We start from the raw sequence: 26977 nt of genomic DNA, 5'->3' as shown, positions 1-26977 counted from the left end.
TTATCAAATGGTAGATACTTTATCTACTTACTGAAGTTCAAGTAAATTATATCCACAGCATTCCTCTGGTCCATTAATTTTGTCACCTTGTCAAAGAATGCAATAAGATTTGTCTGGCATGATCTCTTTTTGACAAACTCACGTTGGCTTTTGGTTATGACTTTGTTTGCCTCTAGGTATTCGCTGATTCGTTGCTTGATTATCTTTTCCAGAATCTTCCCAGGTATTGAGATCAGACTGATAGGTCTGTAGTTTCCTGGATCTATTTTTTTTTTTCCTTTTTTGAGGATGGGAACTACATCAGCTCTTTTCTAGTTCTCTGATAGTTCCCCAGTGCTCCAGGATCTTTGAAAGATATAGTTCAGTGGTTCTGAGATCACGTCTGCCAATTCCTTCGGAACCTTGGGGTGTAATCCATCTGGTCCTGGTGATTTGAACACCTCTATGGTGGACAGGTGCTTACTTATCATCTTCTTGCCTATCTTAACTTGTGTTTCTAGGCTGTTTTTTACAGTACTGTTTTTGATAGATTGGACTGTTTTTTCCCTTTGTGTAAAGACGGAAGCAAAAAATGAGTTAAATAGTTCTGCTTTCTCCCTGTTACCTGTCACCTTCTTGCCACTTTCTCCCACTAATGGACCAATCGTTTCCTTGACTTTTTTTTTGTTTTTTACATGTTGAAAGAAACTTCTTGGGGGTTTTTTTTGTTTTTGTTTTTTACTTTTGTTGCAAGCCTTAGTTCATTTGAGCCTTAGCTTTCCTCACTTCATCTTTGCTGGCTTGGGTTACTTGCTGATATTTTGCCTTAGTTATGTGCCTCTATTTCCACTTTTTATAGTTGTCCTTTTTGTCTTTCAACTATCAGAGAGTTCTTTATGCAGCCATGCTGGTTTCTTTTGAGAGCTGTTATTTTTCTTCTTCGTTGGTATTGTGCTAGACTGAGCTTTTATAATCTCACTTTTCAAAATTTCCCAAATTTCTTGAGTTGTTTTCCCCTTGAGGATTCTCTTCCATGGAATCGTTCCCAAGCTCTCTCTAAGTTTATTGAAATTAGCTTTCTTAAAGTCCAAGACTCTATTTTGACTATGTTTATTTATTTTGCATGCAGTTCCTCAGTCCAGATTATTTATCATTATCTGATTGGTAGTTGATAAAATGGTCATGGAAATATATCTTATAATTGTAGGAAGGAATATGTAATCAGTCTGGTTATGCTGTATAAATTCATCTAATTATTTTTTTAACCAGCAGTTAATTGGATATTTGGAAAAAGTACAGTGTTTTGCCATTTAAGCATTTCAGTTTCATCTTTCCCTAGTGAATCATCTCAACAATATTTTCTTTCTCAGGTCTGGACCAAAAAGAATTCAAATGAAAAAGGAAGATGTGCAAATTCTAAGCTACCGCCCAGGTTTGCCAAAAAGCAACAACAGGCAACTGCTGCTGCTGCTGCTGCTGCGGCTGCTGCTGCTGCTGCTCAACAAAGTCAGGCTCAACCACAAGTCCCATTGCAATGTGTGTCTCAGATTCCAAGTCCACAAACTTCAGTTCAGCCACAGACACCAACAACTTGTGCAGTGAACATCTGTACAGACTATGCAGGAACAAGCAAAACTCTGCAGAATTCACCTGCCCATAATGCTGTAGGAACTGAATTTTGGGATAATAAAGTACCCCCTACCACCGTCCTCAGTGACATCTCTAAAAAATGTAAGCAGAGACCTTTTTTACATCTAGTTACATACGCAAGAAAAGAAAAATTTATACTTTAAAATGTTGAATTAAATTCTCCCTCTGAACTTTTCAGTTTCTCTTGACATGAAATGTTCAGCCCTTCATATGATATTGTTATGTGTAAAAATTAAATCTTAAAGCTACAGAGTTCAGCCACACACACTTAAAATCTGTATCATTGTCGTTCCTTTTTTTCTCTGACTCTTCCAAAGATTGTAAGTTTCCCACCCACTACTTGAACTTTGAATATGTGAATATTGCCCAAAATATAATAGGAACTGCTTTAGAACTTTCACATGCTATGTTCCTCCACTTTTTTCTGGATCAATTCCAGAAATTTTTCTTCTTTAGTTATACATTGTAATAAGAAAATTGTTGTTTTCCAAATGTCCTGAGCTTAACTGTATGGGAAGTATCTTTAAACCACTTTCCAGAACTTTCCTTTCAAAAAGTCTGATTCACTTTATTTTTTGAACTTTTAGTGGGGCCTATTAGTCCTCCACAGCCACCTTCTGTCAGTGCATGGAATAAGCCTTTGACATCATTTGGATCAGCTACTTCACCAGAGGTATAATAATGAATAGCATGAATTTTGATTTAAAACTTGCCATGCGTAGATATTTAAATAGAAAAAAAGCCATATATTAGGAGCTGCATTGTTGGGCATGTTTCAGCTTTAAAAAGCATTGTGTTGGAGCCACTTTGTAATAGAATGGTTTGTTACAAATTTGCTATAATGGAGATATCTCCAGTTACAACAAATTGGACACCTACAGTTTTACTTTTTCTCTCTCTCTTAGATACAGCAAATCATTTGGAGAGAGATAGGCACAGACAGATCCAGGCAGATATAGCCATAAAGAAAGGGATAGATACACAAAGTAGAAAACAGAAGGCAGTGTTTTACCTCCTTTAAAAGCGACTAGCGAGCATAGTTCTGTAACATCCCCTTGCTGAAAAACAGCTGGAAGTGTGTGAAACCCCCCCCCCCAGGTCTTTAAAAACAATCTCGAGCAAAGGATCTTGCATTCAAATCAAAGGAATTGATACACTGAAAGAGTAAAAGCTTTCTCCCTGACAAAGAATCTGCAATCTCTGCTGAGAATGAGATGTCATTTCCCTCTTGCTTTTTTCATTAATTATGAAGAACAAAAGCATCCTAGAAAAAAAAAGCAAGAGGGAAATGACATCTCATTTACAGCAGAGAACTTCAAAATTTGGATGCTTGGCAGCTGGCATATATTTATGATGGTTGCAGTATCCCAAAGTCATGTGATCACCTTTTGCTACCTTCTGACAAGCAAAGTCAATGCTTGTCAGAAGTCAGATTCATTTAACAATTGTTAGTAACTTAACTGCAGGGATTCACTTAACTGTTGAAAGAAAGGTTGTACAATAAGACAAAATTCACTGACTTGCTTAGCAACAGAGATTTTGGGCTCAATAGTAGTTGTAAGTAGAATATTACCTGTAATTGATAGTGTCAACTAATATTATGCTCAGTGTTTCTTTTTAAATTGATAAAATATCCAGCAATAATTTATTGTATGTGTTGGGATTATATAAATTGGTAGCATCTTCCACAACAGGTAGTCCTTATAACCACAGTTGAGCCCGAAATTACGCTTGTAAGTTATTGTGAGGTGAGGAGCCTACATGACTGCCATGCTGAACAACTGTCATCCCAGCTCTCCCTGTTGCAGATATTAAGATATTAAGTGAATCCAGTATTTAAATGTACTTATTTTTATTTATTAAATTTATAGGTCTATTCTCTAACCTATTTTTAAATCTAGAATGCCCACAGATTCTTTAAGCATAATTTGATTAAATGCAGGTAGTCCTCGACTTATGACCACAATTGAGCCCTAACCCTAAGCAAGCAGTTGTTAAATAAGTTGTGTCCATTTTATGACCTTTTTGCTATGGTTGCTAAGTGAATCATACAGTTGTTAATTGAATCATGCAGTCATTAAACAAATCTGGCTTCTCCCATTGACTTTGCTTGTCAGAAGCTCCCTAGAATGGTTGCAAATGACAATCCCAGGACTGCAACCGTTGTAAATACATGCCAGTTGCAAGCACCCAAAGTTTGTGTGTGTGATTGTGGGCATGCTGCAACAGTCATAAGTGTAAGAACTGGTCATAAGTCATTTTTTTTTAGTACTGTTGTAACTTAGAGTAGTCATTAAATGAATAGTTGTAAGTTAAGGACTACCTGTATTAAAAACTCTATCCCCCATTTAATGCTTTTTTTTTTTTTTAAGAAGTGCTTCAAACCTACTGTTTACATCCTTGCTTTGGACAGATGACATTGCTGTAAAAATATGATATAATTGCATTCAAGAGAGTAAACACTGGCTTATTATTGGTTTTACCTATTCTTTTCCAGAATTATTTTACCTAACTTTTTGAATGAACAACTAGAAAACTAGATCTATTTTTAAACCTTAATTTCAAATTTAAGCCAATTTGAAAACTGTTCAAGGTTATATTAACAAACATATACTCAATAGTATTACACTGTAATAGCATTTGTAAATTTGGAATTCTTATTTCTTCCTTCTCTGAATTGCTATAAACAGGTTTAGTCCTAACCTATGTCATGATAGAACTGTTCAGTAATTCTACCATTCCTGCATAATTATTCAGAATGATACAGTGGGTTTGAAGTATTAAAGTAGTAAAATAGATATTTTAATTGTTGTTATTTTTCCCAACCAGGATATTTTTATTGATTTTCCCCCCATGATTTAACTTGCTTAAAAATGAATATGGTTTTCCAAATATTTAAATGCTGCAATACAGCACAAAAGTCTGCTTGGGTTATAAATAAAAATGTTGGTGCCTTTGCTAGGGAACACCTGCTGGACAGGAAAGTGGAATGGATTTGGGAATAGAAACTATTCAGTTTGGAGCTCCTGCCTCTAGTGGGAGTGATAGTGAAGTTGGGCCAGTTTCAGATAAGGCCTCAGAGAAGCTTCTTGAACCAAAAGAACAAAGGCAAAAACAACCACGTGCAGGACCTATAAAAACACAAAAGGTAAGTGAAATTTTCCAATTCTTATCAATTAGAGAGGCACACTAAAATCAAAAATCCGATGATTTTTTTCTACATATGATCTCTTCCTCCCCACCATCCCTGATATAATATAGGTAAAAGATAATTTCTCCCTTGAATGATGTTCAACTCCTCGTGACTACATAATTATTTTCAGGATTTTTTCTGCCCTTCTCAATATAGTCTGAAGCCTTCAAGTTTTCTGATATGTCAGATATTGAATCTAATCCTGTTTAATGTTTTGGAATCAATCAAGGTAGCTAGGTATTACACAAATACAAAATTTGATGAGCCATAAAAACTCAGTGGTTACTGGATTGATTACTTCTTTGGGGATTCAGCAAATACATATATTTACATTAAATATTGTTAATTCTTTTTAGCTTCCAGATATGAGTCCGGTAGAAAGCAAAGAATACAAGCCTGGCCCAATTGGGAAAGAGCGATCACTAAAGAACAAAAAAGTAAAGGAGGCTCAACAGGGTGATTCTGAGATGCAAGAAAAGTCCAGTGCTAATACAGTCAGAAGCTCAGATCCTATTACTTCTAAAGAAAACAAATCAACTAATGAACTTAGTACAGAAATAGGAACAATGATATCAGTGTCGGCTGCAGAATTTGGGACAACTCAGAAAGTAAGAAAATAGCAGTGCTTATTTCTTCCTGCCCACATTTTATCAGATACATTCCTTTATGGTGCTTTCTGAAGTGAGAGCATAAAAGAAGTGTAACAGTTTGCTGTGAGGACAGTCTTGATGTTAGTTGGCTTCTCCTCATTTCAAAAAATAGTATAAGTAATTCTCAAGTTACTATCATAATTGAGCCTGGCAATTACAGTCATAAGTTGTGACAGTCATAAAGCAGGTCACTATGTGAGCGACGACTGACTTTTTTTTTTTTTTTTTTTTGATGGTTGTTAAACTTCTGCAGCAGTTGTTAAGTGAACTTATGGTTCTCTTTGGATTAGTTTTTACCAGAAATCAGAATTAAACATCAGTTTCTGACAAAATTGTCATACGAGGGCAATTCGGAAATAAACCTCCATTTGGTTATCAATGACAGATACTCGCAGATACAGAACTTTTATTATACACATTAGAAAACTATATTACATTACTTTTTGACATAATCGCCATTCAAATTGAGGCACTTGTCATAACGTCTTACAAGGTTTGAAATTCCTTCTGCAAAAAAATCTCCTGCCTGAGAATGAAGCCACCCTATAGCAGCATTGTGAAGCGCATTGTCATCATTGAAGCGATGTGACACAAGGCACTATTTCGTGTGCCTGAAGTCACTCGGCACCAAATCTGGGATATTGAGAGGGCGGGTGATCAAAAACATCCTAATGGAACTGCTTCAAAAGTTCTTGGGTTTGTCTAGCAGTATGCAGGCAAGCATTATTGTGAACTTACACCACACCAGAAGTCAGCATGCCCCAACGCTTGTTATGGATGGCTCGTCTGAATTTTCATAACGTTTCACAGTAGACTTCTGAATTATTGGTCGAACCACGCTCCATGAACTTCATTAGCATTACTCCTTTGGCATCCCAGAATACTGTTGCCATAACCTTTCTGTCAGATGATGTATGCCAAGGTTTTTTGGGCTTTGGTGAGTGCATATGACACCACATCATCGATTGCTGTGTGCTTTCAGGGTTCACATATGACACCTAGGTCTCATCGCCGGTCACAATTCTGTTAAGGAATTGCTCTCCTTCCTCGGCATAACACGTGAGAAAGTCCAAAGCAGAACCCATTTGGTGTGTTTTGCGCTCCTCAGAAAGGAGTTTTGGTACCCAACGAGCACAGAACTTGCAATATCCCAAATTTTCTGTCATTACCTCATACAAAACAGTCCAAGAAATTTGGGGAAAGTGTAAGAAAGTGCAGATATTGTAAACTGATGGACTTCATGGACCTTTTTGTCAATTTCCTGCACGAGTTTATTGCTGACTACAGATGGACAGCCACTTCTATCCTCATTGTGCATGTCAGTTCGTCCATCTTTAACATGCAACACCATTGATGTACGACATCTCACTCATCGTGCTTGCAGTTTCCAATGAATCACAGCTGCCAAAAGTTTTTTCGCACACAGGAATCGTATTACTGCATTCACTTCACATTTGGCGGGATTTTCTATGGCAGGGTTCATTTTCAATTGATCTAGCGGACGAATCAACTGCAACACAACCTTCTTCCATTCCTCACCGCCTACTGAATTACTGCGCATGGCACCATAGGACAGGCGTCGCTATCCCTGCCTATTTCTTGCACATGCTCAAACGGAAGTATATTTCTGAATTACCCTTGTAAATCCTGTTCACATGACCACAGCTAGTTGCAAATGGCCATAAATGCAAAATGGTTGCTAAATGCCCAAACTATGGTCATATGATTGGGGGGGGTGATGTCAGAACTTTTAAACTAGGTTGTAAGTAGCTTTTAGGGGTTCTGTCAAAATTTCAAACTTTTGCCAAGAAACTGGTCATAAATTGAGGACGTGCTGTAGTAAGGTTTATTACTCTTATTTTCTACTGTTCTACTATTTCTATAGTAGAAATATCTACGTAGAAGAATGTGATATTAGAGAATGATGCGAGGATTGTGATTCAGTGAAATTGTAGAATTGCTAGAGCCTAATAATATAGATCAGACATTTCAAATTCGCAAGTCACATGACGTGCAACGTATCGGGAGAGTTTTGCCATTGCCGGCAATGGGGTGGGTGCGGCTTCCGCATGACGCGTTCAGCCCGCAGGCCGGCAGTTTGACACCCCTGCCATAGGTGCTTATCCTTTCAGTTAATTGGATGTCCCATTTTTTTCAAAAGGCTCTTAATCATTTTTTATATTAGTAGTTAATAACATATGAAGATTATTATTAGAGTTATAACAAACACATAGAGTCCATTATGAGACAATTCATCTAGACTCATGTTTTGGGATTAACATACAGTATTTGAGAATTATTTTTTATTTTGTTAAATAATGCAAATAATTTATGTATGAGAAGAGTCTTTAAATCCACAGCTTTCCTGACATGACATAGGGTAGCAGTCCCCAACCTTTTTGACATCTGGGACTGGTTTCGTGGAAGACCATTTTTCCATGGACCAGAGTGGGGGAGGAGGAGTGCACAACCTAGATCCCTCTCAGGCACAGTTTATGGTAGGATTCATGCTCCTTTGAGAATCTAATGCCTGATGATCTGAGGTAGAGCTGAGGTGATGATGCTTGCACTGGGGAGTGGCTGCAAATACAGATGAAACTTTGCTCACTCGCCCGCCACTCATCTGCAGCTGTGTGGTCCAGTTCCTAACAGGCCATGGACCTGTACTGGTCCATGGCCTGGGAGTTCCGACTGCTGACATAGGATATTTGGATATCAAATGTGTTGCTAATGTTTTCTATATTTTAAATGAGTGGGAATGTTATGTTTCTTGCTCAGTGGTTATACGAAACTTAAAATCATGTTTCAGATTTCTTTTATTATTGACAGGCCATAGCTTTTTATATTTACTCTGGTAACCAACAAAGGTTTACTTTTTAAAAATACTGAATATGTAAAGTTAACAGTTAACATAATAAGAACAATTTTAAGTTATTCTAATAGAGAAATTCAATTTGTGAAGTTGAAAATGACAAATGTTTCTTTTCTGCTCAAAGTTCAAATCATAGTTTTGAGGAAAGTTACATAATATGATTTAGATAAACTGCTTGAACTTTTTTTTACAGGAGTCTGTAACAGATTATACAACACCGTCTTCTCATTCGAGTACAGTGGCAACAAGCAGTGCAAAGATGGAGGAGGCTTTAGTTACAAATGTAGGTATATTTATTATGTCATAGTATAATTTGTCTATTTAATTTTATTTTAAATTGTTTTAGATTTCAGTTATACCTGTAGAAAAATATTATTGTAAGCTACATTTTTCTTATCGAGAATAAAATCAAGGATTTTAGATAATGTTAACATATATACTCCCAATTAAAATATAATGGAAAATTTGTAAGAAGTGAAAGAGATTAGACATTGAAACAATATCTACAAGATAGATCATGTGCTCTTCGCATATTAAAGTAATATGTGTAGTACCATGCGGTAAGGAAGTGTACACTTTTACTGGATTATTAAAGGAATAATTAAGAAATTATACTCATTCAGTGTAATTATATAGTACACTTTTAAATCTGGCACTTCCAAAAACAGTGATTTGTGTAAATAGCTTATAGATAGATAGATAGATAGATAGATAGATAGATAGATAGATACATACATACATACATACATACATACATACATACATATTCAGTTGAACACACAGTTATGCTTATCCTAGGGCATGTGTGTACACATCACTTTCTGTATCCTACTGTTTCTCAAATCATTTTTTTTCCCATGAGGTTGGCATCAGTTGCAATAAGACCAATGCCTAGTTTCACATCTTTGCTCCCACTGATCTGACATCCTTGGATTTCATTATTTCAACTCTGCACATTCAGATATAAATGTACATTAGTATTGTTGGGGCAGGAGATTAAGGACTGATACTTAGATCTGGTATCTTTTTCCAACAATATATTGCTGGCCTACTCCTGTTCATTATCCTCCTCAGATTTGTTAAACCCCTATGTCAAATTACACTCCCTAAATATAGGAGGACATTCTCCTTGATTCAATTTGACGCCCTTCCAACTGACGTCTTAGAAGGAAGATGCAGATATTTAGGCTAAGGTTTTACCTTTGTAGTAAAGAACAAAGGCCATGGAAACTGTTAAATACATGTTGTTATATTGCATATTTTATACTGTCATGTGGACAGGTTAATAATTTCACACTTAAGCAAATTCCCTGGTCATTCCAAATATTTTTACTTTCATATAGTATATCCACACTATACTATGCTGTGCAGAATCCGCACTCGACAGATTGATAAGGCCAAGTTAATTTTATGATCTTTTATTTTTACATGTAATCCATTTTTTACTAATGAGTTTTATTTTGCATTCATCTTTGACCACAATAAAGAACTAGAGTTGATGTCATGTTCTACTCTAAAAAATAGCTAACTTGTTCAGGGAATAATCTGACCTACTCTATTCAGTACGTAGACACATTTTAGAATGGGAAGAATAGAGTTATGCAATTCTCTTGTCATATAGCAGAAATGTATATTTCCTTTCACTGTACTGTTCAGTTCTCATTCCATTTTACCAAAATCTAGTACTATGTCAAATTGTAAACTCTGGTTATAAGTAAACAATTACTTACCTTAAAACAGGGGTGTCAAACTCAATTTCATTGAGAGCCACATCAGCGTTATGTTTGCCTTCAAAGGGCCAGATGGGCGTGGCTCGGTTGCTGCAACTAGTTAGGTGTGGTCGGGTAGGCGTGGCTAGCTCAACGCCACCTGGTCGGCATGGCCAGGTAGGTGCAGCCAGCCCAGCTCCACTGACTTGGGATAGCTGGGTTGGCACGGAACAAGTACCAGCTAACACGATGTGGGGACAACTTGGTGCCCAACAAGCTCCTTGACTCCCCAAACTGCTGGCAGCCAAGCCCGTGCACGTGCATGCACACACCACACACACACACAGCATTCCAGGTTTGGGGACTTTTATCCACAGAGGAAGGAGAGATCCTTTTTCCCAAGTGCAGGCATGATTGGCAGCTTGCCAGCTCAGATATGGATAAACGTCTCCAAACTTGGAATGGTGTGTACACGCACACAGCACACCAAAGGAGACATTCTTCTCCCAATCCCAGACATCTGAGCATTGGCGTTTCCCTGTCTGGTGCTCCCCTCCCAGCAAAGCAGGAGGTGGAGGGCGACGTTGCTATGTGTGGAAGCGCACAGTCAAACTTCTGTCTTGACAGATTTCTCGAGAACAAGAAGAGGAGGCAAGGCAGTAGCACTCCTGGTCCAGCATGAGGGAGGCTGGCCCTTCTCGAATGGGAATCTTTTTGAGAAGTATGCTGGCATGTTGGGGCAGCCTTCCTTCATGTAGCTTCTCGACACCCCTCCTCTCCAGAGATCTTTGTAATTCAACCGAGAACTTTGGCGTGCTGCGGAGTTTGGGGAGGCAAGGACCTTGTGGGGCACCAAATTGTCCCCATGTCAAGTTAGCCGCTGCAACTGGTTCCATACCGACCCAGCCATCCCAAGTCAGTGGGTCTGGCCTGGCTGCATCTACATGGCCACGCCTATCCAGCCATGTCCACCTGGCCGCTGTGAGTCATCATAGACTCATGCCTACCTGCCCCTGTGGTTACCGCTTCTGCACAGCTCCACGCATTGGGGAGGCTGCTTCTGCCCATCCTCTGCTAACACTACTTCGACTGACAAGACACCTGCCGTGTTTCCCTGAAAGTAAGACCTACCCAAAAATAAGCCCTAAAAATCAAGCTAGGGTGGGGGATAGAGCTTACCTTTGCAGCCAGGCCTCCCATGGATCGACGCTTGCCTCGCCGGCCCAGTTCTTCTGCGGCTGAAAGAGCAGTTTCATTCTGCAGCTGAGAATGGAGCTTGGGCCTGCATTTCACAGTCAGAGACCTTTCCGGAAGGCCTGTGCAGCCGAGAACCAAGTTATAGATTCAATCCATATCTCGTTTCTTGGCTACACAGGCCTTCTGGAAAAGCCTCTGACAGCAAAATACAGGCCCGAGCTCCATTCTCAGGTGCAGAATGAAGCTGCTCCTTCAGCCGCAGAAGAAGTGGGCCAGTTTGGCAGGGCTGTCATTGCTGCCACTCTGAGGTGAATGGAAAAGACACTCCCCCCCCCCAAAAAAAAACTGGTACCTCTTTTGGAGACAAAAAAAAAAAAAAAAAAGGCCGGGTCTTATTTTTAGGGAAACATGGTAGTTTGCTTGCGGGCCAGATCTAAACACATCATGGGCCAGATCTAGTCCACGGGCCTTGAGTTTAATGTTTGTCTTAAAAGATCAAGGTAGCTATATCCCTCTTTAAAAGAATGTTCCTTATATGAACCATTTTATGATTATGATTATTATATTTTTATTTTGCCTTATTAAATATATAACTCAAGTTGACAAACAAAGCTTATGCTCCTGCCTCCTATTTTTGCCACAACATCCCTATAAGGTTGGTTGGGCTGAGAGAGAGTGCCTGTCCCAAAGTCACCCCAGCTGGCTGTTGTACGTAAGGGAGGCTTAGAACTCACAATCTCTTTGTTTTTAGGCCAAATACTACTAGTAGTAGTACTACCACTACTCCAAATCGAGACTCTTTATAATACTAAGATGTATGTATGAAATAATGTATTCTTCACACCCCTATCCCACTGTAATACCAGAGCAATCTACATCCCACCTTTACTGTGAGCTCACCGCACCCCATCCCAATTTGTATCTATGTTGGGCCTAGACAAAATCTGGAGAAAGCTGAAATAGAGAATCTTTAATTTTGATATACAAAGAAACAGAACTAGTATTTCATATCTCTACTGCATTGAACATTTACCACCTCTAAATATTTTTATTGTCTACTTGTCTCACCATGTAAGAGGACTTTCACACAGTCACATTTCGATTGTCTTTTAACAGCGATACTGTTGGAAAGGTTTAATGGCATTTTTTACCAAGGGCATTTTGTTTCTTTATTAAACGTGTGTGCATGCATACGTATGTATGTATAGTTGCCCATCTCACACAAAGTGACTATGAGTAGCATACAGCAATTGATAAATCTGTTCAAATTCTGAACTTGAGATAAAAGCACACATTCTGAAATGCTCTATTTCCAATCCTTGGAGGGTAGAGTTAATCTCTCAACATCAATTTAATGTGGCAATAGTGGGATATCTTTTAAATTATCAGGATTGAGAAGTTTCCAGAATGGTTGCCAAATTTTAATCATATAGCAATGACAAGTAGAGGTTACTGGACCTAAGTATGCTTACTCTCAGGTCGAGTAAGTTTTTATTGGGTATTTATATTCTTTTCTCAGTTGTCTTTTTTTTTTTTTTTTTGGTCTAGGATTGTATGCTTTTTTTAGTAGTTTTAAACTTTAACATTCTGATTTGGATAAATTGTTTAGTCAAAGCTCATTATGAAATTAATTTTCTAAAACTCTGGGCAAAAGTAAAAAATAATGTTTAGGAGAGAGATACATGAAACTGAAAATGATTCTAATCAAACTGTAGTTCTGCAATATCTATTACCAGTACTACTGCTGTATTAGCAGATGGAGCAGGGATTTTATTTACTTGTCTAAATGACTCCTTTCTACTCTTCAACCCTTACTGTTGTAAGGAAAAGATTTGTAAAACGTGCATGTTCTTTTTCTGGGGACTTTAAAAATAGGAATAGCACAAAAAAAATAATTTAGGGAAATGAGTGCAGTGAACTCTAAACTAATCAAGATTTATGACTATTATGAATATGGATTCCATTCTGAACCATTCTGAAAGCAAATAATTAAGTTTCATAAACAGATCCTCTATTAATGCCACCTGGTGTCTAATTATTTACTCCAATATGTAAACTAGTAAATATTGACTGAATATATTTATGAAATAATTATTAATGCAAAATACTGCTAAGCTTGGAGAGAAAAGGGTGCTAATTAAAAGGGTGATTAAATTAAAATACTCTGCATGTCCTCTTTGTTCAAGCTCTACACCGATTTTGATCATTCCTGCTGTAATTAATGATGCAAAGTGTCAAATGGTATCTGGCAGTTGAAAGTACCTTTTAACATGGAAGCCTGCTTTGCAATTCCACCTCTAATCATTGTATTTGTGTGTCTGGGGGAGGGAGGGAGGGGAAACAGCATTACAGTATTTCTTCAAGAATTTCTTGTGGATAAATTATTTCTTATTAAATGTATCTCATGATATTCAGTTTACTGTGTTCTGGTTTGTAATAGTGTTTGTTGTTTTCCTTCTCTTCATAAGAATGTAAAGCTTTTAGTTGAATGACATCCAATCAGAACACCTTATAATTCTTAAATGCTGGTGACCTTGGATTTCCTGATAGTTGTATGACTTTAAAAATCCATATACTTCTATTGATTAAACTAGCTTCATTCCATTCTTTGGCAGTATCATGTAAGGTGATGATTTTAGTGCACTGGAAATGATGAGGAATAAGTTCTGTTTGACTTTCATTGTTTGGGAAATCTTTAAGGTGTCTAGTCAAGTTCAAATTCTTCCTCTTAAGTTTTCAGTCCAACTGGAAAATTTTCAAGTAAAATCATACTATATTTGTAACAGTTAGTTCTATGCTTTTGTTGCATTATAGAAGGAAAGGTACATTTATATCACTTCCATAAGAATCTTTTGAGGCTCAATCTAAAGGAAATTTATTTTCCTGATTTTTTTTAATTTCAAAAAGAAATGAATAATATTCCAAGATCATAAATAATCAGATAATTTTTCCCATGTGTCAGATTCCCCCCCCCCTTCTGAATGCTTCCCTGTCAAGTACTTAAATAGAAGACTACCTAGTTCAGTTGCACTGCTTGAGCTCTTGCTTTTGATGGGCTTTTGTCATAGACCCAGCTAGAATGTGATCTCTGTTGCCTACCTTTCAGGTGCCCCTGCCCCACACCCTTCCCCTCCCTAGGAGGGAGACTCTACAACAGAGCTCCAGCCTAACTCCAGTTTCTCCCGCTACCGTCGACCTCACCCTCAAGGTATGTACCATGCCCCTCTAAGGGTAATTTTCTTGCATGCCGGGGAAAGATTTAACCAATCTTTTGGTGTAGATTAGGGAAAGGCACATTTTTTCTTTTGTTAAATAACTAAAAAAAAGTATTCATTGCATTATTTTAATCCCTTTAGAAACTGCTATCTGCCATATATAATTGGATATAGATCAGGATATATAGTGAGATTTATCTGTGATTTCCCTTTTCACAGAGAACATATAGAAAAGAAGGTGCTTATAGCTAGTATTGCAGAGCTTTTTCTTTGAAATTATTTTTTCTGATTTGTATTAACATTGTTAAACAGCAATCTGATGAATATTGGTTTGCTAATCTAGGACACATCAAATTGAGAAATGGACTGATTAATATTTGCTAACTTCTTAACAGTTACTGTTTTGGTAATTAATAGTATTCTTTAGGTGATGATATGAGAGGTAGGAAAAAATTCAAATTGACAAGATATATTTTGGGTTGGATACCATTTCAACTTGCTATGAAGTAAGTAATAAGAATTATTTGGAGACTGACATCAATTCTATTCAGAACAATAAGAATGCTAGAGCTCTCCTCTCTCTCTCTCTCTCTCTCTCTCTCTCTCTCTCTCTCTCTCTCTCTCTCTCTCTCTCTCTCTCTTCCGCCTCTTCCTCTCCTCCTTTCCAATTAGAATCCAGTAAGGATTCTAATTCAGGGGTCCCCAACCCCTGGTCTGTGGACCGGCACCAGTCTGTGCCAGCAACCAGTCTCCAGAAACAAGTGAAGCCCTATCCATGGGATGCAGACAGCATGTGAAACCATGCTCCCTCTGGTCTGCAGAAAAACCTCTCTCCACGGAACCAGTCGTTGGTGCCCAAAAGGCTGGGGGCTGCTGTTCTAATTAATATGGCTTCAAATTTTAATTTCAGAGGAGCAAAATTGTATTAATAGGAACAGGTTCAATGAATTAAATATAGTCTTAAAGAGGAGTCAGAAAAAAAATCTTAGCAATCTTGATTAATATAGTTTTATATCAAAGAACCACTTTTTACAAATATTGTTTTCATCTTAAGCATATCTGGAGAGTTCTAGTATTAAAACCAGAATTTCTGATTATTTATTAAAACACAGGAGCTTTTTAATATTAATAAATTGATAGATAAATTGATTGCTTTTAATATGAGAAGTCTTAGTTTTAGCTCTTATATAAGTAATCTCTGACCCCTTCTATCTTACCTTTTTATCTATTCATCTGTCCATTCATCAATGCATACATAAGTCCAGATATATCTGTGCTTTTGCATAACTCATGTCAGTGAAATTTCTCTAAATTTAATAAAAATATTCCTTCTGGAATTTTATTATTTCTTGACCATATAATTTTCTGTTGGCATACATCAGACATGTCAAACACAAGGCCCGGGGGCCAAATGCGGCCCGTGAAGTGGTTTTATGTGGCCCACGAAGCCATCCTGGAAACAGTGAGGGAACGGCCCCCACTGCCTTGGCCCTGGCCCAGGCCGCCCAGGAGCCAATGTACAATTTTGTGGTGACCATCTATGCTGAAACACATTCAGTCTTAGCTCCACAAGGCCGTCTAGAAACAGCGAGGAACCAGACTCTGCCGCGTTGGCCCTGCCCCCTGGGTGCATGCTGGGGAGGTGTCACCCTTTGTGAGGAATGAAGAAATGGACCATACCTTGGCGCTTGCCCCGGTCCCACCTCCTTCTGCCAGAGACCCTAAGATCTGTCCCACTCCTGCCCAGGCCCCCACAGGCACCCTTGACATGAACAATGTAGAGCTGACCATGTCCACCCAGTAGGCCACACCCACTCCATCTACGCCCACCCAGTAGGCTGCACCCACCCTGGCCACACACCCCGCCCCCCCGAGGGCAACCGCAATGCTGATGCGGCCTTCAATGAAATTGAGTTTGACACCCCTGGCATACATGAATATAACTTACTTTATATATATGCATAGAGAAGTCAACCATAACCAAAAAAGGAAACTTTGAGGCGCAATGCTTCCTAAAAAAATTGTAAAAGTTATGTGTCAGACTGTACTGAGCATAAGAGCTATTTTTAGAATATACTGTATATATACAGTTTCACAAAAATATCTCTCTGCTTAATCCTCTCTCTAAAAAAATTAAGCATCTCTTTCTTATCTTTTCAAATATGATCTGTTCAAAGTGTTGTGACAAAAATAGAGTGCCTTTTTTCTACTAAGCATGTAGTGATTTAATGTAACAATTTTCAAATTGTATTCTGTGGAATGATTATCATCCACGACAAAAAAAAAATTCAGTCAAATACAACCAATTTCCTTCCTGTAGGACAGGGTGTCAAACTCACAATGTCACGTGACTTTTCGCAATGTATCGCAACTTTTTTTCCATTGCAATGGGGTGGGCGCGGTTTCAACATGATGCATCCGGCCCGTGGGTCAGCAGTTTGACACCCTTGCTGTAGGAAGATGCTAGGTACACAGACACACACCATTGGTCATCCTATAAGAGTTGAATTATTATCAATATTAGATTCCTGGTTAATATCCTTATTCCATGTATCTCTGTTAAAAGAGTTTATATAAGAATCTACCTACTCCATCAAAGTAACCTTTTCTGTGCTTGGATAGTTTATACAAGGTAGTTCTCCACTTACAACCATTCATTTACAGAGTTACAACGGCACTGAAAAAGTGACTTGTGACCATTTTTCACACTTAGACACTGGTGGCAGCTTTCCCAAGGTCATGTGATCATCTTTTGCAAATCTCAGACAAAGTTAATAGGGAAGTCAGATTCACTTAACAATTGTAGAACTAATTTAACAAATGCAGTGGTTCACTTAACAACTGTGACAAGAAAGTCATAATGGGTAAAATCACTTAGCAACTGCCTTGTTTAGCAACAGAAATTTTGCACTCAATTGGGGCTGTAAGTTGAGGGCTATCTATATTCCAGAAAAAGTAATTTAATAAGTATTCATGAAGTCAGTAAACGTCTACATAAAATAAACTATTTTGAAAAACTACAATTTTGCTTATACAGTATGTTATCTTACACAGTGCAGTTGGGAACAGTATCATTAGTATATTCTTGATACGAGGGCAATTCGGAAATAAATCTCCATTTGGTTATCAATGATAGACACTCGCAGATACAGAACTCTTATTATACACATTAGAAAACTATAACATTACATTAACTTTTTGACATAATCGCCATTCAATCTGAGGCACGTCATAACATCTTACAAGGTTTGAAATTTCTTGATAGTAGTCGCTCAGCTCCAAATCTGGGCTATAGAGGGGGTGATCAAAAACATCCCAACAGATCTGCTTTAGAAGTTCTTGGGTGCATCAAGTGGTGTGCGGGTGAGCATTATCGTGAACCAACACCACACCAGAAATGGTGCCATAGAAAATCCCGCCAAATGTGAAGATGCCAAGGAGTACTGCTAGTGAAGTTCATGCAGCTTGGTTTGACCATCAGTTCAGAAATTTACTGTGAAATGTTAGGAAAACCCAGAAGAGGCATCCTTAACAAGCGTCAGGGCATGCTGACTTCCGGTGTGGTATTGGTTCACAATAATGCTCACCAGCACACCACTAGACGCACCCAAGAATTTTTGAAGCAGTTCCGTTGGGATATTTTTGATCCCCCCCAACCCATAGCCCAGATTAGGCACCAAGTTTAATTACTACTAAGGAATTTCAAACCTTGTAAGACATTATGACAAATGCCTCAGTTTGAATGGCGATTATGTTGAAAAGTAATGTTGTAATTTTCTAATGTGTATAATAAAAGTTCTGTATCTGCGAGTGTCTGTCATTGATAACCAAATGGAGGTTTATTTCGAATTGCCCTCATTAGACTGATTGTCAGGTCTGCCATATTTGACTTGGCGCCTTGCTAGCTCCTGCCATCAAAGGCCAGGGGAAAGGAGACATGGAGGAACAAATGGACAATAAACATGTATGGGAACGCAATGGGAAACAGGAAGTGGGGGTGACAGATTGACAAAGACCAAAGATACAAGGAACCAGTTTGTGCCAGCACTCAAGGCCATGCACCTTGAGAATGGAATGTAGATTACCCCAAACATCAGAACGTTTCTCAATACACCTATGCAGCTCTTCATTGGCTGAAGACGAACTGGTCTTGGGGGGGGAGGGCTAGGATGAGGGGAACAATTTGTAATGTTTCATGCGGGAAAACTCATTTCTAGCCTGGCCTTACTGCAGCTAGCAGGCTTTAGTAAAAGAATCTATCACTTCATCCAAATGAAGTCAAGGGTCTTTCTCTCCTAAGGGATCTGACTGGGGCAGGTCTGACACTGATATTGCTGAAATTTGAATATCTATAAATTTATTGTGGTATCATAGTGATTGGCATTTGATATAATTTATCTGAAAGCTATAGCATTATGTTTTGACAATGAAAAATGATGATATACTCTGTATTCTTAATTTATGAAAGTCAAGCATAATTTGAGATGCAGAGCTTAGATCCACATCATATTTTCATTGATTTGATTATTGCAGAATCTATATTGCATTTCCAGAGAAGTAACAAGATAGGAATGAATGATGTTAATATGGTGAGCTTTTCAATAAGCATTACTGAACTGTCAATCAGATCTATAGGAGTTGATTCATTTTAGAAAGAAAGACGGTTGAGATGCGTTATTTGCAATACAGTACAACTAACAAATGTTCTTGACAAACTGTTCGTACAATTTTGTATGCCATATTCAGACGTACAATTAATTCTAATCTGAAATGCATTCTTTTATTCTGTCACATGAACATTTATATATTGAATATTTTAAAGAAATTTGCTTTTCCCTGATGATTTACTTAAAATAGTAGGGAATGATCTAGGACAGTGGTTCCCAACCTTTTTAATGCCGCGACCCCCGGTCATAAGTCGAGGACTACTCAACTGGTGCAGCACCGTTTGCAGAATGGGACTTTTGGCGGGCTCAGCAGGGCAGAGACAGCCTGGACAATTCCTATTGGCTTTTGAAAGCCAATAGAATTAGACTCTATTCAAGAGAGTCTATTCTATTGGCTTTCAAAAGCCAATAGAATAAAAGGGAGTAGCACAGCTAAGGAAAAGGGGAAAAAATGGCGGACTGCATTGTTTGGCGACCCCCGTGAAATGGTCGTTCGACCCCAAATGGGGTGCCGACCCACAGGTTGAGAACCACTGCTCTAGGATAAACTGATACAAAAATATAATATAGAAATGAAAAAGTAGTACCTGTGTTAAAATAAAGCCATTATTTTTTTCGTAATAGATGGAATCTGCTCGCAAAGCGTGGGAGAATTCACCAAATGTGGGAGAAAAGAGTTCACCTGTTACATCAGCAGCATCTCCTGTTACCGGTGGTAATAGTAGTGGCAGTGGAGGTGGGAACAGCAGCAGTAGCAGTGGACCAACCAGTGGTACATACAGCTCTTTTTCAAGTGCATCCATGCCTCCCATTCCTGTAGCTTCTGTTACCCCTACAACTTCATTATCAGGTATTAATCTTTAGAAAATATAACTGAGAAATGTGACTGAGTACCTTGCTATCTTTTTTTAAAATAAAGCTCCCTTTGTTTCTTTACTCTGTTTATTATTTGATTCAATCCTGTCTAATTTTATATCCTTTTTAATTTGTTTATCTAAATTATTAGAACTAAAAACTTTGAATCATTCTTCTTTTACCAAGGTTCTGGTGCATTTTTATATTGTCAGTGAAAAATCTATTAACTATCATTAATTTTCAGGAGTTATATAAAAGTTTTATACAATCAACTGTTGGAAAGAAAATTCTACTTAAATTAGACAAGAATAAAATAGCATTTAAAATCCAATATATTCTGTACAGAGGTTTTGATGTTGAACTGTATAATTTTAATTAGGTGTGTATCCAAACAAAAATGCTTTGCAAGCACATTGTTACATATTATGTATTTTGAGTCCTTTAAATTTTAAGACCCTTTCCACAATAACCATCTCTAAACAATTTTAATCTATATTTTTAAACACAGAATATCAGTTTATAGTTCAGTTCTCTTCATCACTTAATAAACTGCCAAATAGTGTTTAAATCATTCCTCTAAAATAATTATTACTTGATGTTTCTGAAAGAAAAAAAATGCTCCCAGTCTAGTCTAACATCAGATGCTTATAGCCGTTGCCAGTGGTTCTATTAAAGTTCTATAAAGTTTCTGCCTGGAATGAATAGATCAGTGATGGCGAACCTTTTAGAAACTGAGTGCCCAAACTGCAACCCGAAACCCACTTATGCATCGTCGGGTGCCGGGTGGGTGTGGCCCATTGGGTGGGCGTGGCTGCGGTGGTAACAGCAGATTGGATGGGACTAAAAAGTTCAATCAATCAATTCCAACTTTGCAAGATCTTTTTTTATCCCCGCAAGAAGTTGAAATTGACTGATTGAATCTTTTTTTTTTTATACACGGCGGCAGAGGCCTAAAGCAAAAAGGTTTTATAAAACCCAGCTGAAGGCCTAGGACTGGGGCGACGGTGCGTGTGCCCACAGAGAGGGCTCTGAGTGCCGCCTCTGGCACATGTGCCATAGGTTCGCCACCACTGGAATAGATGATGCAGACCATCGGGGTAGTTCTTAACCAAATTACAATAGTATATCGGGTTTCTTTTGGTAGTAGAAATATATGGATGTGATAAAACACAATACAAGAGTACAGGAAGACTTATAATTATGTCAAAATATTAATATTTTCTAAATGTTACATTCTGATTATAATAATGAATTATAGTAACTGCTCTGCTATTATTTCCACATGGTGCCAGGTACAGACGTTTATCTAAAACAGGTGACCTGGTGCCTTTCTGTAACATTACCATTTGTAATATTTATGGGAATTCATCTTACTTGGAGATTCTTCACTAATTCTAATCCTTTCCTTATCCCATCTTGGTTGTTAAAATTTTTAAGAGTTATGAGCCAATTTTTTTAGCCATTTCTATAAAAAACATTCTGATTTGCTGCTTTTTATGGAGGAATGAGTACTTCAGGCATATAAAGTAATGCACAAATTTATTGATTTTGAATAATCTTAAAACTTTAATTCTAAATTCATTTCATAGGGCAGTGGTGGCGAACCTATGGCACGGGTGCCAGAAGCAGCACTCAGAACCCTTTCTGTGGGCATGGGCGCTGTCGTCCCAGTCCTAGGCCTTCAGCTGGATTTTTCGCTTTAGGCCTCTGCCGCCGTGTGCAAAAAAAAAAAAAAAAGGTTAAAACAATCAGTCAATTTCAACTTCTCCCGGGGGAAAAAAAGATGTTGCAAAGTTGGAATTGATTGATTGACCTTTTTAGCCCCACCCAGTCTGCCATTACCACCGCAGCCACGCCCAGCCAATGGGCCACACCCAGCCAATGGGCCACACCCACTCGGCACTTGATGATGCATAAGTGGGTTTTAGGTTGCAGTTTGGGCACTTGGTCTCTAAAAGGTTCGCCATCACTGTATAGGATATTGTATATTGCTAGTACATTGCCTGTTTCTAGGAAAATAATCTAAAATGTCTCAAAAAGTTGAGATCAGTTGCTATCATTTGAAATAAACAACCTTGATTTAGCAAACATTATACCAAGTAAAACATATTGTTCTTCAAGGAAATTATCATTGTTGAAGAATAGCTGCTATGTACAGTATGTCTCTGTCAGATATATTTTATGCATATCATTAAGGTTTCACCATGCTATTTTATGTAGACAGCAGTATCCTTGTATAGTAATGTTTTGAAATTGAGAGAATATTTAATATGATATTGCTTAATGCAATTTGCATTAAGGTTCATCAAACTAGGTGCAACAAGCTATGGCAGATCAAACTTTTGTTTATTATGCTTATTATTTTGTCAGTAACTCTTGAATCTTGCTTTGCTGATTTCTGATCTTAGGAGCTGGAACATACACTACTTCTTCACTGAGTACAAAAACCACTACAACCTCCGACCCACCCAACATCTGTAAAGTGAAGCCACAGCAATTACAAACAAGCAATTTAGCATCTGCTGGTCATTTTTCCCAATTAAGCTGTATGCCATCTCTGATTGCCCAACAACAGCAAAGTCCACAGGTCTATGTGTCTCAGTCAACAGCAGGTAATGTGATAAAGTTATTGTGTGTTATTTAGAAACATTTTTCTCTAAAAATTAGAAGTCATCGAATTTAAGTTCAGCTCTTTTGGTGGCTTATTTTCTGCTAGGCATCCTTATAAACTATTGTTTTCTTCCAGTCATATAAACTTAATTTAGTATTCAAGAGAATATTGGAATTCCTCTGAAAATTGGATATTTGTTTATTTTTTCTTCTTCATATTTTAATTTTTATATTTTCTTGTGTTCCTGTAGCTCAAATTCCTGCTTTCTATATGGATACAACTCATTTATTCAATACCCAACATGCCCGTTTGGCTCCTCCTTCACTTGCCCAACAGCAAGGATTTCAACCAGGACTCTCCCAGGTACATTTGGTGGGATTGGAAAACAAGCAGTTTACAGTTATATGCAGGTTAAATTAAATTAATCTAGCTTGATATTTATCCAGCCTTGCTTTTTGTCATCACTCTCACAATAAAAAGTTAAGCTAGCATTGATGCTAGTTGGTTTTAATTACTCTAGTAAGGAAATTATATCATTCTGGGTAAAAATGTATGGGGTGATGATATTCACCAACAAAAAATATTCTCTCAGATACTGTGGGGAAAAGAGCAGGAATTATTTTAGAAGCAGCTTGAGAATTGTGTTTACTACTAACTAGCATGGAGATGGAGGAAAATTTGCATCTGATTTAAGAATTACGAGGAGGACTGGTTATTGGTATTTAAATAAAAAAATCTGCCCGATAAACCTAATAGCTGCATATAGTAAAATCTTGATTTTATCAACCAGTGATACAAACACAATAAGAACTTGGATGGTGCACATGCTAAAGTAAGCCTTCGCTATACTGAAATATTTTATGTTATATTCAGAGATAACAGGTATCTCAACATGCAAGATTATTTTTGTGAATTGAACACTGGGATGTTTGGAACAGTTCAGAATTCTTTTAAACCAAATCTAGCGGTAGTATTCTCAGTCCTGAAATAAGATATCTGTACAATTATTAGTTGAGATGCCACAAGTTAATACTATTGGGGCATATTAAAATGTACAGTTCACTGTTCAGTGTTTCATATATCATTTTATTGTAAACTACTCAGATTATGTTTAAGATGGAAGGCAATATATAAATGTTATAGATAATTAAATTTATAGTTAAGGCAGGAGTCTTCAAACTTGACCCTTTTATGACTTGTGGACTTCAACTCCCAGAATTCCTCAGCCAGCGTGCCTGGCTGAGGAATTCTGGGAGTTGAAGTCCACAAGTCATAAAAGGGCCAGGTTTGAAGACCCCTGAGTTAAGGGATGTTAAACCATAAAACTAGAGTAGACCTCTCTGCTGAGGTACTGGAGAAACACCACAAGAATGAGTACTAGCTGGATAGATTCAGCTCAGGAGAGTTTCCTACGTTGGTGGGTTTCGTAGATATTTAAATTATTTCTCTTCCTTCCAGCCTACTTCAGTTCAGCAGATACCAATTCCAATATATGCCCCTCTTCAAGGACAGCATCAAGCTCAATTGAGTTTAGGAGCAGCACCTGCTGTCTCCCAGGCCCAGGAGTTGTTTAATTCTTCTCTGCAGCCCTATAGGTAAGTCTTTGAAATATTAAAAAAAAATAGAATCAGGAAACAGAAAATGCTGGTTTCTGTCTTTTTCTCCTAAATAGCACTTATATACCATTTCATAGTGCTTTACAGCCCTCTCTAAGTGGTTTACAAAGTCAGCATATTGCTACCAACAATTTACCAACCTTGGAAGGATGGAAAGTTGAGTTAACCTTGAGTGAGAATCTAACTCCTGGCAGTCAGCAGAATCAGCCTGCAATACTGCATTCTAACCACTGTGCCACCACAGCTGTAAATTTTTGAATTATTAGTTTATTCATACCATTAATAAAAGATAATTTTGCACTATATTTTTTAAATTGCATTAAGTTAGCAAAATCAATTAAGTAAGTTTAACTGAGATGGTAGTGGTGGTTGATGTTGCTACAAATTAGTATTCAGATTTCCTTACAGTGAAAGAAGATTTGGAACTTTTGAGAATGTTAGTACATACATTTTATGAAATACTTTCTTCAGAATGTTACTCGCTATTTGTAATTGCACCTTTTTATAATGCTGAAAGAAGCATTGAAGCATTGTAAGTTGTGAGGAGGAGGAAACTTATGAATTACATGCTGCATTTTTGTAACCTCTTCAAACAAGTGGTGAGGTTTGGCTTAAAATAGTTCTTAATCTGGCGTGTGGTTTAAACAAATGCAGTTGCTAATTAATTGTCTACAAATACTTGAAGATTTACAAATAAGATGAAAAAAATTAAAATAAAAAAATACTTATATAGTTTTATCTGGCTCTGCCTCTTCAGTAATGTCACAACTCTACAAATACTCTAATTAGAAAGTGAAAATATCCTTAATGATTACATTGGCTAAAACGATGATTTGTTTTACAAATTCTACATTTAACAGTGGCTTGTTATTTTTAGAATACAGAATCATAGTTTTGAGCTCTGCTCAAATGCTTATTGATTCATAGTAATGCAAGATAAATTAATGCTATAAAAAGGTACTGCTGCTCAGGCTTTCTCTGATTTCTTGCTTTTTCTAAATTCCTCCTCCTCTGTTATGACAAACTTTGTACCATACCCAATTCCTAACTGAGGATAGAGAAAAGCAATCTCACCACCACATACCAAGCTTTATATTTCTTCCCACAAAGTACAACACACAACTGTTTTACAGGAGAGTAAGTACAGTAGTTTAGAAAAATGAATACTGGTAAAGCATATATTGTATAAAAAAAATAGTTGTCGCTCAAAAATTTTCCTCTGTGTGCACCACATACTCTGTGCTCTGTTGGTGCATATCTGATGGTAAATGTTTTGATAGTTTACTTTTTTGTTACCAGTTTCCCTTCCATTTAGAGATCAGATTTATACTTAAGCCCTGTGTTTTAAGCAGTATGGAACTATACAGTAGTTTAACCTGCTTTTTTAATTTCTTTTCTCTTAAACCTCACCAGATGGGCAGAGCATCAAAGAAATCAAGATTCCAGATTCAGCCATAAATTATATTAAAAGAAACCAGAATTTATAAGCCTAACTTTCAGTCATGCTTTATAATGGAATTCTTTACCTTGTATATGTTTAGATAGTGAAACAAACTACAATTATGTTGATTAAATACAGGCATAGTACTGTATGAAAACTATCCATTGTATTTGCTTGAATATTTGCCCAATTTTTTCAGTGCAGCTTTAAACTTTTCTTCTGTGGCAGCTTTTTAATAAATTAACAATATTTAAATGATTAATTTAGTCTATTTTTTAAAATAGATCTCAGCAGGCATTTATGCAAAGTGGCTTGTCTCAACCATCTCCAGTGGTACTTTCGAGCACAGCTTTACACAACTTCCCAGCAGTGCAACATCAGGAACTGGCCAAAGCACAGTCAAGTCTTGCATTTCAACAAACATCCAACACTCAGCCTATTCCTATCTTGTACGAGCACCAGTTAGGTCAAGCTTCAGGATTAGGAGGTTCCCAACTAATTGATACACATCTGCTCCAGGTAAGAAAAAAAATGGTTCCTAATATGGCTTCTGAAGCTTTGGAATTAATTGCCTTTTTTTTATCTTGGAGGTTGAATGAAAATTTATTTAGGTATGAGGTGAATGTACTAAAACTTAGAGAATATCTAAAGGAATTTTTTATTTTAAATATGTCTAAGGGAACTTCAATGGCAATGGTGTGGGATGCCAGTAAGGCTTATATGCGGGGATTTTGATTCAAATGAATAATGTTTATAGGCAAAAACAAATGCAAAAACGTAAAGAATTGGAGGATGAGATTAAAATAAAAGAAAAAGCATTAATTATGAATCCTTTGGATAAGAATGTAAAGGCTTCCATAAATTTGCTTAAAACACAATTTAATATGTTAATGGCTGATCAGGTTGCAACTAATTTACGTTATATGAAATAAAATACATTTTGTAATGCAAATAAACCGGACAGGTGGTTGGCTTATCAATTAAAGAAGAAACAGAGGTTGAGAATTATAGATAAAATAAATTATAATGGTAAAGTGGTTTTTCAGAAAGAATTGATAAAAAAATCTTTTTTAGATTTTTATACAAAATTATATATGGGTCAGAAGGTACAGAGTTTGGATATAGATAAATATTTACAAGATGTTCATTTTCCTAGATTAACAAATGATCAAAGAGATAAGATTAACTGGTTGATTACTTCACATGAAATTATTAAGGCAATTAAACAATTAAAAGTTGGTAAAGCACCTGGTACTGATAGATTGACATCAATCTATTATAAAACTTTAAGTGAGGAGATGATAGAGCCTTTAAAGGAACTT

General features: G+C 37.2%; 1 protein-coding gene across 8 annotated transcripts in view; it reads left to right on the top strand.

Annotated features, from left to right (window-relative positions):
- Positions 1-26977, top strand: part of PRRC2C (proline rich coiled-coil 2C) — a 116077-nt gene that overhangs the window by 54897 nt on the left and 34203 nt on the right. For 7 of the 8 annotated variants that reach the window (XM_039349014.1, XM_039349012.1, XM_039349011.1 and 4 more), the window contains exons 19-29: positions 1350-1710; positions 2217-2302; positions 4592-4777; positions 5179-5430; positions 8538-8627; positions 14357-14458; positions 19757-19982; positions 22396-22599; positions 22849-22961; positions 24057-24193; positions 25940-26174. In XM_039349014.1, coding sequence (XP_039204948.1) covers positions 1350-1710; positions 2217-2302; positions 4592-4777; positions 5179-5430; positions 8538-8627; positions 14357-14458; positions 19757-19982; positions 22396-22599; positions 22849-22961; positions 24057-24193; positions 25940-26174 — 1992 coding nt within the window. The remainder of the gene's footprint in view (positions 1-1349; positions 1711-2216; positions 2303-4591; positions 4778-5178; positions 5431-8537; positions 8628-14356; positions 14459-19756; positions 19983-22395; positions 22600-22848; positions 22962-24056; positions 24194-25939; positions 26175-26977) is intronic. The other variant, XM_039349013.1, reaches the window with a different exon arrangement.

This window comes from Crotalus tigris, unplaced genomic scaffold, assembly GCF_016545835.1.
Source record: "Crotalus tigris isolate CLP2741 ecotype Arizona unplaced genomic scaffold, ASM1654583v1 scf7180000018217.1405312, whole genome shotgun sequence".
Classification (NCBI taxonomy): domain Eukaryota; kingdom Metazoa; phylum Chordata; class Lepidosauria; order Squamata; family Viperidae; genus Crotalus; species Crotalus tigris.
Note: the sequence above shows the minus strand (reverse complement) of the source record. Positions and strands in the feature narration are given on the sequence as shown.